Genomic DNA, 18,055 nt, shown 5'->3' with positions numbered 1-18,055 from the left:
GGAACGACACGGAAGGAATCTGCTCTCCACCCGGACTGTAAACGGGGACGGGCACTTCCGCTTGTGGCGCTGCCATGTGTGTGGGGGGCAAGTGTTTAAATGTCAGATGACAAGTTAGAAAGGCGGCTTTTACCTTCATCGTGAGACAAACATGGCGAGCAAACGGAAGAGAAGTGATTCTGACACACATGCGACCCAGAGTAAAACGGCCAAGACTGTGGCAATGGAGTTCACAGGGACCCAGTTTAAAAGCACGTTACAGACCCCTGAGCGGATGGCGAAAGGTGAGGAGAGCAGCTACCTCCTCAACGGGCAGCGCTGGAGAATCAAATCTTTTCTCACTCTTTGTGCTGAGAAGTTACAGAGCACTGCACCAATGCAGTGCACTTAACTTACTGTTTTTGTTGCTGGTAACTTTAAAAAAAAATCTTTCCTTTTATGTGATCTTCAGTTGTGCAAGGCATGAGGTGAAGAGAAAAATTCCTCGACGTTCATCAATTCGTCAACAGTAGTTACTGGTGCCAAATCACTGGGAGGGAGCCTGTTGCTGAAGGAAACGATAGGACAGCTTGGGCAATGTGAAGTTGAAAAGTAACTGCGACCATGCTTAGAAAAGAATCCTTTATGAATGTGGGAAACACTCGAGGAGTCATCAGTACAATGATATAGTTAATCTCTTAGCTCTGCCAAACAAAGGAATTGCAAAGAGCAGGTTAAATGATGCAATCTGTGGTCTTGGCTTTTAGACCACTTGGCTGAATCGTCCCTGGTGCAATACAGTAAACTGTCCAGATTCATGCGTAAGGCTAAAGGGTCTTGCCATAGATGGGTTACAGCACAGAAGGAGGCACTTGGGCCCTATTGAGTCTGTTTTGGCTCTTTGCAAAAGCAAATCAGCTAGCCCCACTCCCAAACCATTTTCCTGTCACACTGCAAAATTTCCCTTCAAGTGGTTATTCAATTATATTTTGAAAGCCATGATCGAATCTGCCCCTCCATCTCACACAGGCAGTGCATTCTGCCTCCATCATAATCACAGGGAGTGCATTCTAGATTCTAAGAGCTCACTGCCTAAAAAGTTTTTTTCTCATGCACCTTTGAATCTTAATCGCTGTCTTCTGATTCTGGTGCTTCTGCCTATGGAAATAATTTCCACCGACTCTGTTTAGATCCCTCATAATTTTGAACACCTCTATCAGATCTCCTCTTAACATCCTCATCTCCAAGAAGAAGAACCCCAGCCTTTCTAATCTCTCCTCATACTTGAAGTCCTGCATCCCTGGAACCATTCTCGTTCATTCTTTCTTCACCCTCTCTAAAGCTTTCACATCTAGAATTGACACAAATACTCCAGTTGAGGTTAAACCAGTGTTTAATAAAGTTCAACCACTTCCCCAGAATGGGCGAGCAGAGGGTGATGGAATTACCGGGAGGCCAACACTGAATGGGTGGCATCCGCAGTGGAAGCCTTGGGTCAGAAAGTCACCGCCATGGGTTAAGACACCCAAGGTTTGGAGGATATGTGGTCAATGGTGGAGGCTTAGGAAAGGGGAGCCCAGTCACACACAGCCATGTACTGAGCCAAAATGGACATTGCTGAGGAGCTCCAGAGCTTAGCCTGTCACAAAGAGTCATGGCTGAGGGTGTCTAGAGCATTGGCCGGGCACTGATTGGTCACAAAGGGACATGACCAAGGATGTGATTCACTCGCTGAGGGATGTGGCCCAGTCTCTGTGTTCCATGGTTGAGTGCATTGAGACCCTGGTTGATAAGAGTGGGCTTCCAGGACTGTCCACGCCAAGTGACGATGGATCCATCGTGCACCTGAGGCAGGAGAAAGTGATGGGGCCAATGCCAGTGCCTCCTTTCAGGGAGGTGCTGGAACATATCACCGCTCCTGAATCTCCACCATTTGACACTGGTGTATCTGATGGGAGCAGGAAGAATGGGGTGGCACCTCTTCACCTGTGACACCCGAAGGTCGGCCCATCCATGTCCAGGCCCTCCAGAGGACAGCTGCCAAAGACGATGAGGTACGCAGCAGGCCGCCTCCACTTCTGATGTGCTGTCTGGGGTCACACCTAGTGGTAAGCCATGTAAAATAAAGAAGTTGGACACCAGTTAAGTTGGGACGGGTGCAGCACATAGGTTAGAAGTAGGGATCAGGGCACAATAATTATATATAATCACGATTAAACCTTTTCACCAACATTGCAACCTGCCTTGATCCCCTGTCTGAACAGGATGGCTCCTGCTCCTCTGGGGCAGGCTTCTCTTGTGCAAGGTACTTCCAGAGCAGGCCCTGTACCTCCAGCCTCCGTGCGTCCACAACGGCATCTGCAGCCAGGTAGATATTGAGCATTCCTGGCTGTCCTCTAAAATTATTCTCGGGCGGGGGGGGGGGGAGACGCGACATGTTAGCAAGATGAGTATTCCCTTGCTAATCCAGATCCAACAGGCTACATGGTGACCCAGAGTTGCACTTCAGCGCCACCATCCACATGTCTCACACCCCTTAGCCATTCCCCTTGATATGTTGCCTTCCACACTGCATACCTGTCCCCATCAGTGAGTGGCCATCGGGGAGCCTCTATCTTCACCATCCATTCCAGTGAACAGGAGTACTGGTGGCTGTCGCAACCTGTGTCAGCGATCGACTCTGCAGCCCCTGTCCTGTCTTCCCAGTGGGGTCTACCTTGGGTGTCTTCATTGGGTGGGCTGTGTGTTAGCCCGCCAGCAGTTGTGTGGTGGAGAAGGTCACCGTGTGTCACCAATCCCCTCTGTGCTTAGAGGCTTGTGTATGGGCAGGTCCTACAGATGGGGATGAGGCAGGCAAATGTGCGTCAGCTGGGAGCGTAGCTGCAGTATGATGTGGGACCTGGGTGAGACGCACAAGTTGTGACAACCTGTCCGGGAGCAGGGGCACGATGGGCATGCAGGTCTTGTAGACAGCTGGTGATCCTGTGAAGTTGGGTAGTTGATAGTGTCACTGGTGAAGCCCGATAGCGGCAGTATGCCAGGGAGGGTGCCAAAGGCCACGGTGCATGTGTCCTTTGTTTGGGGTGAGCTCTGCTATTCCCCTGCAGTGGGGCAATGCTTCTGATGAGGGCACTGAGGGGTGCCAGCAACTGGTGTGCCACTGATTGAGCTTGGCCTTGTCCATCCCGTTGATGGGTCAGCTGGGATCTAAATGTTTCCAGAGGGGTGGCCTGGGTGGGCTCCCAAATGACCAGAGGCTCTGTGAACATCTACCGAATAGAATGAGTGGTCAGCAGAATGATCAGCCAGGGGCCTTGGAACTTGTACCAAATGGATGCATTTAAAACAAATACTGCAGCAATGACGGTTTGAGCCATGCCACCCTGACCCTGAGGGTAGGACCTCAGATGCACCAAGCAGTCAGCAAGTCGCTCCCTGCTACTCCCCACGGCCCTGGCAGCCAATTGTACAATTTTTAACAGTTTTTCAAACTTTGCTTACCTCTCTCCCCCCTTGAGCAGCCATGGCAACCAGTCCTTGACCCTATTGTAAACTTGGCAATTCTGTACCCATATTTTTATTGTTACCTTGGTCGTCTTCAATTGTAGTTTTGAAAGTGGCTGTCTAGTTTCTGAGAGAGTAGAATGGGTAACAGTAGTAAATCGCACCTCCATGACTTCCGCCTGAGAGGGGTGGAGCACCACAGAGGCCCAGGGCATAGTGGTTCAACGCAGTAATCACACTAAAATGAATGTAAATACTGATTTTGCATACTGCCTCTGGCACGAGGGCGTAACCTCATTATCGCCACCAGCTGGGGGGACCGGGGAGCATGCCGCCCAAATCTGTGCCGGGCGAGTGTGCCGATTTTGGCCGGACGATTGATTCTCCTTCCAACTATGGTTTGTGTTTGTGACATTGCAAGGTGGAGAATTTTGCTCAGGGTCTGTATCTTGAAACATAAATGTTTGTCAGCAACATTGAGGAAGTGTTGACACCTAAAAGACCTCTACATTTCTAACATTTCCCCTTTGTATTTGATTTCTAACATTTGTAATTTTTGCATTTTATACGAACACTGAGTGTAAGACACACGCTGTAACGTTAAAACTCCATTTACTATTTTTGCAGCTTTAGCAACCTTTATTTCGATAGCCAAGAAATTGCCTTGCCCTGAATTGTATGACGTCGTGGATGGATACATCAAAATTTCAGCTGAATGTGCAGAAATCTTTAAGCTTCTTGATGGAGAGGGGTGGCCAGAAAATCAGGTGAATACAGTTGATATTTCATGAGAAATATAGGCCGAAATTCTCCGGCCATTGGGAATTCCCTGTTCCCAACCGCAACGACCCCTGCCCACGGGTTTCCTGGCGGCATGGTTTCAATGGGAAATCCCATTGACAAGTGATGGGAGTGGCGTGACTCTGAGAAGCACATGGTTGGGGGACCAGAGAATCACGGCCATAATGTTTTCATTGCACTGATGGCCGAAGGGCCCGTACTGCGCTGTAATGTTCTATATATCTCTATATATCATACTTGCTGTAGTCAGTTCACACTTTTCAGCTAGCAAAGTTTAATTGTGAGTGTCTGAAATTTTCCCATTATGTACACTTGAATCTCAAAATACTTCCAGCCGGTCAATTTACCAGCACCTGGGAGGTGGGCTAGGGCAGTGTTCTTCAAACTTTTTTCCGGGGACCCATTTTTACCAACCGGCCAACCTTCGGGACCCAACCCGGCTGACCTTCGTGGCCGACCATTGCGACCCATGCCGGCCGACCTGGGCGACCCACCATTTTCTCTTACCTTGTTTGCTGCTGACAAAAATGGTGGAAATGGTTTTGGGTCCCTTTGGCCCTCGTACACACTCCTCCGATGGAACCTGTTGGATGAAGGTGAAGCCTTCTGGTGTCGGAAAGTATGGAGTCTCCATCGGTCCAAAGTTCTGAATTTTTATTCTGTAAAATTTTGTCAAATAAACCCCCCCCCCCCCCCCCCCCCCCCCCCGAACTTGTAAAAAAAAATGAAAAAATGAATAAAACACCCCCGAACTTGTAAAAAAATGAAAAAATTAAATGAATAAAATCAATGAATAAAAACCACTACAGAACTTATAAAACAAAAAGCTGCAACCGTTTAAAAAAAAAATAGCGACCGCACTGCTCATGCGTGGCCCATCATCGTGCGCAATGCAGCCGATTTTTTTTTTAACATATTTGTGGCGGCTTGCAGCCGGAGTTATGAAAAGCCAGCTGCTGCACGGGGATTTGCGCGATCAGGAGCGCCGCGGACAAGGGCTCCGCGACCCTCCCAACACCCGCCCGCGGGTCGCGCCCCTGACTTTGAAGAACACTGGGCTAGGGGGTGGTAAAATCACGGAGACCCCGTCAGATTGGTTCCCCGACAGTCTTGACGCCAGGGCATTTTCCCAGCATTGGGACTGGATGTTACGAGTCTGCCTAATCAAAGGAGGCAGCAACTGATTGCCATAATTAAGGGCCATTTCACCGTGCCATCGGCATTTTGTTGATGGCAGAATGACACCCCCCCCCCCCGAGGATGCCTGCCAAATGGAGACATCCTCCCTAGTTTGGGGGGTTGCCATACTTGACAGCCCAAAGAAGGGATCACATGAATCGAGTGAGGGGTGGAATAAATCAAAGGGAACATTAAATGATAAAACAGATGATGAAGCAAGGCAAAAGCAGATGGTATTGGGACAAGGAAATAAAGAAAAGATAGATCCACATGAGGTGTAAATGGCACCGGCAGAAACAATGCAAACAGCTGCTCGTTATGATCTGGAAAGGTTGGACTCCGTGATCATTCTCGAAGTCTGTGATGTGTCCTATAAAGAGATGAGGTGCTGTTACCTGGACTTTAGTTGAATTTGATTAGAACGGTGTTGGATGCCAAGGCCAGAGAAATCATAGTGGGAGTGGGATGGAGAGTTAAAATGGCAGGTAACCGGAAGCTTGGGGTCACATTTGTGGACTGAATGAAGTTTTTTCACAAAGCAACCAGCCAATCTGTGTTTGGTGTCCACACTGTGTCGGGGAGAACACATCTATTAACTGGTAATGTAAATCTGCTGCCCAACATATTTCTCATCTCCTATTTCAAAGTACCCAGCGCGTGGAAAAAAAAATGATAATTTCATGTTGGTTTCTTCTGGTATGTAGTTGAAAACTTACAGATACCTGTCAACTGGCAAGTTCCCTTCAACAATGCAGTCTGACTTTGAAGGGCAGGCTAGCTTCAATGCAGCAACAGAATAAATCATCTTCTGCTCATCATAAAACTGTAATTCACCCAACTTGCTGCACCAGAGCCATGGGGATGCACTAGTTTGGCAATTAACCATAATATCCTGACCAGTTGCCATTGAGGAACTTGAATGAGAAATAATCATGGTAAAATCTTTCTCTATTTGCTTTGTTCTTCAGATGGTTCTGATTTTCCAAGCCTTGGAGGCCATTTTGCTGAGGACTGCCAGTGACCTTACACATTTTAGTGCAGTGGGAATGAACATAGTGAAGACGTTGCTGCATAATTACATGAAGTTCATATATACAGCACTCTACTCAGCAAGTCACAGGTCAGTATTGCAGAGTATCCTGACATACTAATAATGGCAACATTTATAGTTCTTTGCTGTGGCCGCTCCCAAAACTTAGTTCAGGCAAGAAAGTTCAGGCAAGATTAGTGGCCCAAATATTCTGAAAGGGGGCGAGGCTTCCGACTCAACTTACTTTGCTGAGGTGCTGCCGCAGAACCCTAAGGAAACACAGATGTATGTGTATCTGTGGTATTTAATAATAATAATTGTTATTGTCGCAAGTAGACTTACATTAGCACTGCAATGAAGTTATTGTGAAAAGCCCCTAGTCACCACATTCCGACGCCTGTTCGGGTTCACAGAGGGAGAATTCAGAATGCTCAATTCACCCAACAACTCTTCTTTCGGGACTTGTGGGAGGAAGCCGGAGCACCCGGAGGAAACCCACGCAGACACAGGGAGAACGTGCAGACTCCACACAGACAGTGACCCAAGCCTGGAATCGAACCTGGGACCCTGGAGCTGTGAAGCAACAGTGCTAACCACTGTCCTGCCATTTAACCTGCGATTACCAGTTTTACCTTGCGGATTGCGATCAGATAGGCAGAACCACAGAAACGTGGGCTGTTGTGCTACGCTTACCTGGTTTTTACACAGATTTATTTAGCATTTTAAATAGCAGATATTAAGCTAACGTAAATTTAAAATAAACAGGCTGGAGTGTCAAAGTACTCCAGAACCCACATCAAAGCTCACCAGCCCCCCACCCGATAGTTAAAGACCCCCTCTCCTGACTCATGGAATCCCCGACTCCTGTTTTGGCAGGCAGGGGTGCTTGAGCATTTTTGTGGGGTGAGGAAAGGCGTTGAGCACTGTAAGGAATATTCAAAATGTAGCAACGGAATTTTAAAATCAGGTACCTTGAAGAAGCAATGGGTCCCAGTTTGGCTCGGACCAGATTAAGTACATGGGCCAGGCAGTCCTCATTTAGAGAAAGGTAAATTAGGTCTTATCGAAGCAGGATGCTATACCCAGAACCGTGTAATGGTCCAAGTAAAATCAATGCTGAATGACAGCTTGTTCAGGAAGGGTTGCTGTAATTATTCGTGGCTCATTCAATGTCCCAGCAAACATTGTGGAATTTGCAATCAGGATTCACAAACTAAAGATGATTTCAAATCCCAGGCAGGATTTAGAAGTTGTCATGGTGTCTGAAGGTGTCAGTTCCAAACATTTCCGAGGGAACACTACTGGACAATGCTGCAACCACCATGTCATCAGTGAAAGGACTGTTTGCAGGATCTCTTTCACGTTGTCATCAAAGCCCTGAAGCACAACATCCACAGGGAGGGAGTGAACTGTTGTGGGATGAGTGGGTACAGTTTGAGCATTGTCAGGGAGGTGTGAGGCATTAGCATTGTCAGTGGGGTGAGGCTGTGTCGTGAGGTTGACAGGTCCATTTAAAACCAGTGTAAGTAAGTGAACTGAAGGCAGACTTTAAGGAGGGTGTCTTCAGTTCACGTCAAGAAGAGGGGGTGTGGCTGCGCTGGAAATCTGCTTGACAATTGACCAGCCAACTCTCCTCATCCCTGCATTGCTGCTGAAGCCAGCATTGGAAGGCGTAAAGTTCAGAAGATTAAATCGCAGTCAATGTCAGATGCACCCTCTCTGGTGACCGGAGAAACTGGGCCATTGTTGTGTGTAGAATTTCAACATTCTCTTTGCCTAAACTGTGAAAAACTACGACACCATGATACATTATTTAACATTCTACAATTAGTTTGTGACTGAGAGCATGTTTTGAGCTGGAAAACATTATGTTGAAGTCGCGTGGTTACAGGTCTGTTTTTGATGATGGCAATGTTGACAGCAGTTTCATTTGATAAATTTAGAATATTCACGTGAGTAAATATTGGCACAACACTAAACTGCACTAGCCTCGCGGTGTTTTGAAATTTAGAATTTGATAGCAATATAATTCCATGTAAAATAAACCCAGTCAATCAACCCCATTGAGGGAAGCACAAGTGGATAGCACTGTGGCTTCACAGCACCAGGGTCCCAGGTTCTATTCCCTGCTGGGTCACTGTGCGGAGTCTGCACGTTGTCCCCGTATCTGCGTGGGTTTCCTCCTGGGTGCTCCGGTTTCCTCCCACAGTCCAATGATGTGCAGGTTAGGTGGATTGGCCATGCTAAATTGCCCTTAGTGACCAAAAAAGGTAAGTGGGGTTATTGGATTGCGGGGATAGGGTGGAAGTGAGGGCTAAAGGGGGTCGGTGCAGACTCGCTGGGCCGAATGGCCTCCTTCTGCACTGTATGTTCTATGTTCTATCACAATGTATTTGTCATAAAACATGTTTTCTTGTTTTTAATTTGATTTTTTTTTGCAATAGGTACAGCCGAGTGTGCTTGGGCTTAATGACGGCAATGGTGAGCCAAGGTCCAGATGCTGCCCGGGATTTCTTGAGCCAATTTGATTTCACCAACAAAATGCTGTCAGGCTTATTGAAAAGGAGAGATAAAATGGTAAGTGCTTTATTCTGTAATGGTTTAGCGGTAGTTCTAAATGAAGTTTATATGGAGTTGGTGGCCTAGTTGCATTGTCACTGGACTAGTAATCTAGATACCCAAGTGAATGTCCGGGGTCCTGGGTTCGAATCTCATCATGGCCGATGTTAAAATTAAAATGAAGGGAACCCAGGGTGACGTGGAAAGGGCAAGGAAAGTGGATGTGACGAATGTCAGATCAGCCATGATCCTATCGCATGGCAGAGCAGGTTGGAGGGACCAAGTGGCCTACCCTCTTCCTATTTCTTGTGGTCGAAAATTTAAATTCAATAAAAATCTGGAATTAAAAGTTTAATAATGACCATGAAACCATTGTCACTTGTCATCTGGTACACTAATTTCCTTTGGGGAAGGAAATCTGCAATCTTGTGACTCTTAAAATGCCCTCTGAAATGGCCCAGCTCAGTTCAGTGACAATTAGGGATGGGCAATAAATGCTGGCCCATCCAGCAACACCCACATCCCATAATTTTACAGGCAGGTCTTTTATTTGCCTTGTCTGTTCCAAAACAAACGAGATGGATGTGGTTATTCTGGGTTTTTTTTATTTTTCTAATTAAGGGGAAATTTAGAGTGGCCAGTCCACCTACCCTGCACATCTTTGGGCTGTGGGGGTGAGACCCACGCAGACACGGGGAGAATGTGCAAACTCCACACGGACAGTGACCCGGGGCCGAGATCGAACCCGGGACCTCGGTGCCGTGAGGCAGTAGTGCTAACTACTGCGCCACCGTGCCACCCTTGGTTATTATGTTAATATTGGATTGAACTATCTTCATTGTGCAGGTGCACAAGCTATTGGTGTTGATACATAACAAGCTGTGGTAAACTCACAGTCTCAGAATTAAAATATCTTCTTGATATTTTAATGGTTTTCCAGTCCCTATCTGGATGAAGCACTGTCAGTAGACATCAGCAGAAGGAGTCGTAGGGGCATTGGAGGAGATGACAGAGCAACCTGCTCCTAAATAACTTGTAGCACTGCTGAAATGTGTGTTCATGTGGAAAGAGGGATGGCAGAACCCATGCTCAGAACTGATGATGCTCTCTTATGTTTGAATAACCGATTAACATATACTCACGCATGGACAATGAACGAGGTACCGAATGGCTTAAAACCAAACCAAGCAAGAACAGTCTCTTTAAAAAAACGCTCTCCTCAGAAGCCCAATAGATGTTGCTGTCGGTTATAAACAAACAAGATGATTTAAATTGACTAGAAGTGGCATTGCTTCATTTAAAAATAGATAATAATGTACATAAATACTTTCTGTTACTACACAATGATAAAACAATGCAATGTTGGTGCAATAATCCTGTCAAAATATCTATTGTGTAGGACACCAATGTAAATGTGATAAGTACTGTGGATGTCTTAGTACCACATAATACAAAGGGGTGGCACGGTATCACTGGTTAGTACTGTTGCTTCACAGCGCCCGCATCCCGGGTTCAATGCCTGCTTGGGTCACTTTCTGTGTGGAGTCTGCATGTTCTCCTTGTGTCTGCGTGGGATTCCTCCTGGTGATACGATCTCTTCCTATAAGTCCCGAAAGATGTGCTTGATAGGTGAATTGGACATTCTGAATTCTCCCTCAAGTGTACCCCAAACACCTGGTGACTAGGGGATTTTCACAGTAATTTCATTGCAGTGTTAATGTAAGCCTACTTGTGACATTGAAGATTATTATTATTAAATCTCGGTATTGTAAATACTCATTCATTATGTCCTCATTACCGGTACACATATGTGGAGGTGCTTATGTTTAGCACAGTGGGCGAAACAGCTGGCTTGTAATGCAGACCAAGGCAGCAGCGCAGGTTCATTTCCCGTACCAGCCTCCCCGCACAGGTGCCGGAATGTGGCGACTAGGGGCTTTTCATAGTAACTTCATTGAAGCCTACTTGTGACAATAAGCGCTTATTATTATTATTATTATTTTTAAGATCTTATCCAGCTACTGAACATAGTGCTCATTGTGGTTGTGTGTTGATTGTTGTTTCTCCTGAAAGCGGCAATTGCTTGGCAACTGAGGAAAGTCTTTTGGCTGGTATGTTTGCAGAGTCCAGCACCTTTGGTACTCAGTGCATTGTTGGTGTGTTGTCTTTAGGTAAAAAAAATGTTAAATAACTCATATTTTTCATTGTAGTAAAACTGACCATGTAGATATCCATACCTCTGTAAAGAAAATATCTTTAGAATTAGTATTCTTAAAGACTGTGTTTGTTTTCCTTAGGGGAGGACTGATGTACGCGTGGCTTATATCCAGTTCATAGTTTCATTTCTGATTGCTGGTGACCACAACACTATTAGCCAAATCCTGGAGTTTAAAGGTATTTTTAGTCTTGTCAATCAGTGAAATTATTCTGTTTTATATATATATATATATATATATATATTTCTGCATTAAAAACTATCAAAATAGTATCCAGGCAGTTTGAATGAATACATTTTTGTTATTGTTGGGAACTGTATGGTGAAGATTTTAGTGTTGGATATTGTCAAGGTTGAAGGAGAGGAGAGATAAGGTAAATCAATACGAGATGACCAGTTTGGAAATTGTAAACAGGAAAGGACTGAAGTTCAATAGTTGTGAAATCTTTCAGAATCGCAGGGGGAGGAATCGCGGGGGGCGCCGGGGGGCATGAAATTTGTCGGGGGGCCCTCCCGCGATTCTCCCACCCGGCGTGAGGCGTGGAGAATCGCGACCTGTATCTTTGGAGCTTGAGAAGGATAAGGAAGAAAGTTCAGAACAGTAATGTCGAGTAGCAACCATAAAATGAAGACAAGAAAAGTTGTAACAGTAATCAAATAGTTACTAGTTCAAATTCGCATTAATCTAATTTGTTCATTTTTTTTTAAAGGATTCATTACAGATATTTTCACTTCTGGACTAAAAGAAGATCGGATTTCTGTCATAAATTTACTTTTGTCAGCTTTAAAAACTAAGGTTTGTCAGCCTGGATATTGAACTTCTAATTTGCTTATGTTTCATCTCAAATCTTCAATGGACATCTGGGAATCCTGATCCTCAATTTAGAAAAGCTTTTGTACATAATGCATTATCAGCAGAAAGTTATCAGTGTTGCTTTGCTGGTGTCTAACTTGTTTTTGCTGCCATTGTTAAAAGTAGGAAAAAGTATTTTACTAATCAGATCATCAACTCACAAAAATTCACACTATTGTTACAATTTCCGTTTCACTATCAACAAAGGTTTGCACCTTAAATATTATAGCTGCAGTGTGGTACTAAATTAAATAATTCCCTTCACTATGATAGATTTAAGGCAAAAATGACAGGAAATTGTATGTTAGTGGCCTGGATTTTCCTTTCTCAATAGTGGCAGGTCCAAAGCATAGTAAAACCTCCCGTGCATTTTCCCCTTCCATCAAATGCTGTTTCTAATATTAGCAAGACTGAGGAACTGGGGAAGCCTGCGTGGGGGAGAGGAGCTGGGTGTGTGACAGTCAGGGCAGGGAAGGAGCTGGGGAAGACAAACTAGTGGGTGTGAGGAGTATCAATATCCACGGGACAGATCCCAGCGGCCTTTTAAAGACTTATAAAGATGTTAAAATTATTAAAAGCCTTGTGCCAAATAACCCCTGATCCCCTTATTAATCAAGATCCTATCTATATGTGTCTTACAGACACTCAGTGATTTGGCCTCCACAGCCTTCTTCCCCAAAGAGTTCCACAGATTCACCACCCTCTGGCTGAAGAAATTCCTCCTCATCTCAGTTTTAAAGTATCGTCCCTTCAGTCTGAGGCTGTGCCCTCGGGTTCTAGTCTCTCCTACTAGTGGAAACATCCTCTCCATGTCCACACTAAGCCTCAGTATCCTGCAAGTTTCAATAAGATCCCCGATATTGAGCTGAAGACTGACCACAAGGGTGTATCTTCAAGACTTTACGTCACAAGGTGGCATGGCTTTGCCGACATTGTGCCACACTGGAAAACCTTACTGTTTACCCTGAATTTAGGCCTTGCTGCAGTTAAAAGTCTTCACCGCGGCCCGCAAACCAGCAAAGTACAGATCCTTTTGTACAGTTAGTGGGGAACACCACCATTTCATCACTAACTGAAAATCTGAGCCTTTTGTTTGTAATTAAGAAAAGGGTTGAATAAACCAGCACGTGAAATGTAATAATACAGTGCAGTATTAATGTTTATGAATTGTATATGTACATATTGTATGTCAGGTGCCCAAATCAAACATTTTATGCAAACACAATAAAACAAATTTCAAATCTGATCTCCGTACATTTAAGATCGGTTTCTACCAATGCTGCTGTGTAAACCGCACTGCATTGTGTTCCAGAGTCATTTACCCATCACATTTTCAATCATTACGGTTCGGCCACGATTGTTGTGTATGTTTTTCACTGTTGCTACCACAAGTGGAAATTCGCTGCAAACAGTAACCAGGTTTTCATTCAGATTGACTGTTTTGTGCACGTTAACTGGAGGAGCAAATGGCTATGTGTGGAAAAACTGTGGCCCTGCAATTTCTTTTTATTTAATCATGTCACCTTTAACCTGAAGTTCTCGATTTAAAGATTTTATGTATCAGATTTTTAAAAATACTTTCTTATTGTTTCTGTCTTCTAGGTTGTCCAAAATAAAACCATAAGTAAAACACAGAAGGTTCGATTTTTCAATGCAGCTGTTTTGAACCGCATTGCTTCATTGTATCACTGGAATGGAGTTGTTGATGTCGATATAAATAATGACCAGGTGTGTCTCTTTTTTTAAAAAAAAATCTTGTGGTTTGATTTCTTTGTTATAGGATCAACATGCTTGACTTGACCTATGACTTGTTACTGCCATGTCTGACGCCACTCCTTTCTCAGCAATCACTGAAATTAAACCGTTCCTGGAGTTTATCAGCGTCAAGCTTCCCTCTCTCTGGGGTAGTCCAGGGTAGGGCTGTTTTGACATGCAACGTCAGTAAATGGAATGAGCTTCTTTTGCTGATGTTGAGGCAGGCATGTTGGCTCTAGCTCTATAATATTGGTACTGTAAAATTGAGCATTTGAATCTTTCTTAAATCTGGACAGGGTGCCCAAAATTCCATCATGGCTGGGCGAGACTTGGTGCGAGAACTTGTACACAGTTTCTTGATGGATCTCTGCTGCTCATTAAAACATGGCATCAATTTCTATGATTCTAGGCTGGGCACAGCTAAAAGGTAAGAATCTTGCTGTAATGGCAGCTTTGTGACAAAGCCACTTTGTATGTTATATTAATATTGTGGGGAGGTGATGGCATAGTGGTATTGTCACTGGACTAGTAATCCAGAGACCTCTATTGACCTGGGTCTGAATCCAACCACGGCAGAGGGTGAAACTTGAATTCAATAAATATCTGGAATTAAAAGGCTAATGATGAGCTTGAAACCATTATTGCAAAGTCCAATCTGGTCACTAATATCCTTTAGGGAAGAAAACAGTCTTTATAATTCATCTTAGTAACAAGGGGTTAACAGCAAAGGTTGGCGAATGTAATGCAGTAGATATAAATTTATCTAGATTTCGAAAAGGTCTTCAATAATATAAGTCATGTGGAATCCGGGAACAAGTGCCAACCACTGTGCTACCCCTGGCTGGCACCTGGGCACTCTGGCAATTCTAGGTTGGCACTGCCAGGTTCTCTGGGTGCCAGGTTGGCACTGACAAGGGGGGGGGGGGCATGCCAATGAAAGGGGGGTACGATAGGGCGTCATGAAGGTTGGGGGGGAGGATTGAAAGAGGGGGCTCTCGAGGTAGGTCAAGAGTTGGAGGTTTTGACCATCTCTGCAGGAGGGTCGCATTGTCCATGGATGGTGGATGTGAGGGGATCCTCAACCTCACTTTTAGATTGGGGCGCCCTTTCAAAACAGTGCCTTGATCTCTGAAGAGCCTGTCAGGTTTAGTTCCCCATTGCAGTGAAAAATTTGAAGCATGGGATTGACCAGTGAGAAACTCCCCAAGCCCCAAATAAATGACTTAATGTGGGTGAATACCAGTCGGTCTAACTCAAAAAGCTGGTGGAAAACATCCTGCTAAACCCGCCCACGAAGACACTTCATAATTTTTTGGATGAATTGTGCCCTTGGTCTCTTTTCAAAAGAGAAAGCTGTAGGGTGACCTTAAAAATTGTGAAAGCCTCTGAAAGGCAGGCACAAAAAAAAGGTTTTGATTTGTGGAGAAGGGCAAAATTAGAGGTCATCAGTATAAGACAGACACCAATAAATAAAATAGGGAATTCAGAAGAAATCTCTTCACCCAGAAAATGGTGAGAATGTGAAACCTCTGGGAGTGATTGAGACGAGTAGCTTTTTTGTGATGGCACTTGGGTTCATGGAGGTTTAGCTTCTAAAGCAGGGTATTTCCATTTGGCCTCGCCTTGCTTTTCACCAAGTGCTTATCCATGGGAAGTAACACATCTTTACTTGACTTCTCAGATTTTAGGGGATATATGTTATTCTGCAGAAAGTGATCGTTAACATGAGCTGCTTCATGTATTGTTGTAATTTGTACATTTTTCTTGAACTCACTCGTGTTCATTAATGCAGATCTAAAAATATTTTTTGATTATTTTTTTTTGATTGTGAACTGTGATTGCACATGCAGGGGAGGAAACATTGTGCTGCTGAGATTTCTGCTGGGTTTAAAAACAGCTACAGAAGATGCACTGGTGGCTGACTTGGTGGTGAACATCCTCAAAGTGTGTCCTGATTTATTGAACAGATTCTTCATGGAAACACAGTATTCTTTTGTCCCTAGACTTAAGACACTCTGGCTGGACAATATCAAACTACTTCGAAAGGTAGGGAACAACTCACTCACACAATGTTTTCAGACTTGGTTCTGATTATATTGCATTACTGTCTTGAGACATCAATAAATTAAATCTGGAACATGCATGACATGTTGGTTATCACAATCAAGTGCCATAGTTCTAGTGCCATAGTTTATGTTCATATTTTAATTATAACCTTATTTTGGAGAATAAAGGGTTACATTTAAGATAAATGAAAATGTATGATTAAGAAACCGACAAATAGGACTTCCGGTGGTGTTTACGAGCGGGTCGGCCGCATCAAGAGGAGCCCCCGCCAATGGCCACTATTTGTGGTGCTTTTGGGAGTTACAGACATCAACAGAAAGAAAGCAAAAAAGGCAAAAATGTGCAAACATCCACGTACTTTCAATACTTCAATCGTAACATACTGCACAAGCCCGCTCCTCTCCCACCGGTACTACCCGCCATTTTATCCCTCCTACTCTACTCTACTCTACCCCCACCCCCTGCTGACGCTCACTCTCCCGCAAAGAAGTCAATAAATGGTTGCCACCTCCGGGCGAACCCCTGTACAGATCCCCTCAAGGCGAACTTAATTTTTTCCATACCCAGGAAACGCGACATGTCCGCAAGCCACAACTCAGTCTTCGGGGGCTTTGAGTCCCTCCACGCCAAAAGTATTCGTCGCCGGGCTATCAGGGAAGCAAAGGCCAAAACATCGGCCTCTTTCTCCCCCTAGACTCCCGGGTCTTCCGAAACCCCAAAAATTGCCACCTCTGGACCCATCGCCACCCTTGTTTTTAGCACCCGGGACATGACGCCCGCAAATCCCTCCCAGTACCCCCTAAGCTTAGGGCATGCCCAAAACATGTGAACGTGGTTCGCTGGTCCTCCTGCGCACCTAGCGCATTTGTCCACTATCCCAAAGAATTTGCTCATCCGAGCCACCATCATGTGGGCCCGGTGAACGACCTTAAATTGAATCAGCCCGAGCCTGGCACATGTCACGGTCGAATTTACCCTACTCAGGGCCACTGCCCACAGCCCGTCCTCCATTTCCCCGCCTAGCTCCTCCTCCCATTTAAGTTTCAGTTCCTCCGTCTGGGACCCTTCCTCCCTCATGAGCACCGTATAAATATCAGAGACTCTACCCTCCCTTTCCTCCCCCCTAGAGACTATTCTGTCTTGGATTCCCATTGGCGGGAGGCGAGGGAAAGATGGGACCTGTCTACGAACAAAGTCCCGCAACTGTAGGTACCTAAAATCATTTCCCCTTACCAGCCCAAATTTCTCCTCCAAGCTCCTCAAACTCGCAAAGCTCCCTTCCAGGAACATATCGCCCACCCTTCCCACCCCAGCCTGCCGCCATACTCTAAACCCCCCATCCATACTCCCGGGGGCAAACCGATGGTTGTCGCAGATTGGCGCCCAAACCGACGCCCCCATCTCCCCTACATGCCTCCTCCACTGGCCCCATATCCGCAGGGTCGCCACCACTACCGGGCTGGTGTAATACCTGGCCGGCGGCAGCGGTAGAGGAGCCGTGACCAGGGCTGCCAAGCTGGAGCCCCTGCACGAAGCCGCCTCCACCCGCTCCCCCCAACGATTGTTGTCGGCCTTTGGGACCGTCCCGGGTGTCAAGCAGGGCCGGTTTGAAAACCGGCGTGGGTGTCGGGCGGCTGGAACTGAGGCGCCGGGGCCCAGCACGCACGCCGGTTGGAGCAGTGGGGGCGGAGCTAAACAGAGGACGAGGCGGCAGGCCCAAAGCCAGAGTTGTTCCAAATCCTCTGACCGGCTCAGAGCACCTGCATTTGCAATTTGAGTACCCGGTCTATGCTCAAAAGAATACTTGTAACGGTGAGTAATAAGACCCAGCGCTGGACGTCGTCAGAAACAATGGGCAGAATCGCTTTATCCTCTTGGAATAGTCCCAAGTAAAGGTTTATGATCCAAAATGAGCCTAAAATGGTGGCCGTAGACATAATGGTGAAAGTGTTTGACAGCGAACGTCACTGCCAGGCCTTCCTTCTGTGTCTGTGAATACTTTTTTCCTCTGCAGCCAACGTACGGGAGGCGAAAGCTATCGGCTGTTTCCTTCCGTCCCCCTTTCTGTGGGACACAACGGACCCAATACCATAGGACTATGCATCCCATGTGT

General features: G+C 45.6%; 1 protein-coding gene across 1 annotated transcript in view; it reads left to right on the top strand.

Annotated features, from left to right (window-relative positions):
* Window positions 1–48: 48 nt before the first annotated feature.
* Window positions 49–18,055, top strand: part of urb1 (URB1 ribosome biogenesis homolog) — a 112,955-nt gene continuing 94,948 nt past the window's right edge. The window contains exons 1-9 of the mRNA XM_038801679.1: window positions 49–284; window positions 4,111–4,250; window positions 6,432–6,583; window positions 8,938–9,070; window positions 11,350–11,446; window positions 11,978–12,063; window positions 13,723–13,848; window positions 14,172–14,302; window positions 15,726–15,921. Coding sequence (XP_038657607.1) covers window positions 152–284; window positions 4,111–4,250; window positions 6,432–6,583; window positions 8,938–9,070; window positions 11,350–11,446; window positions 11,978–12,063; window positions 13,723–13,848; window positions 14,172–14,302; window positions 15,726–15,921 — 1,194 coding nt within the window. The 5' untranslated portion in view covers window positions 49–151. The remainder of the gene's footprint in view (window positions 285–4,110; window positions 4,251–6,431; window positions 6,584–8,937; window positions 9,071–11,349; window positions 11,447–11,977; window positions 12,064–13,722; window positions 13,849–14,171; window positions 14,303–15,725; window positions 15,922–18,055) is intronic.

This window comes from Scyliorhinus canicula, chromosome 7 (genome assembly GCF_902713615.1).
Source record: "Scyliorhinus canicula chromosome 7, sScyCan1.1, whole genome shotgun sequence".
Lineage (NCBI taxonomy): Eukaryota > Metazoa > Chordata > Chondrichthyes > Carcharhiniformes > Scyliorhinidae > Scyliorhinus > Scyliorhinus canicula.
The sequence above is the reverse complement of the archived record's forward strand: the minus strand, read 5'-3'. Positions and strand labels throughout refer to the sequence as shown.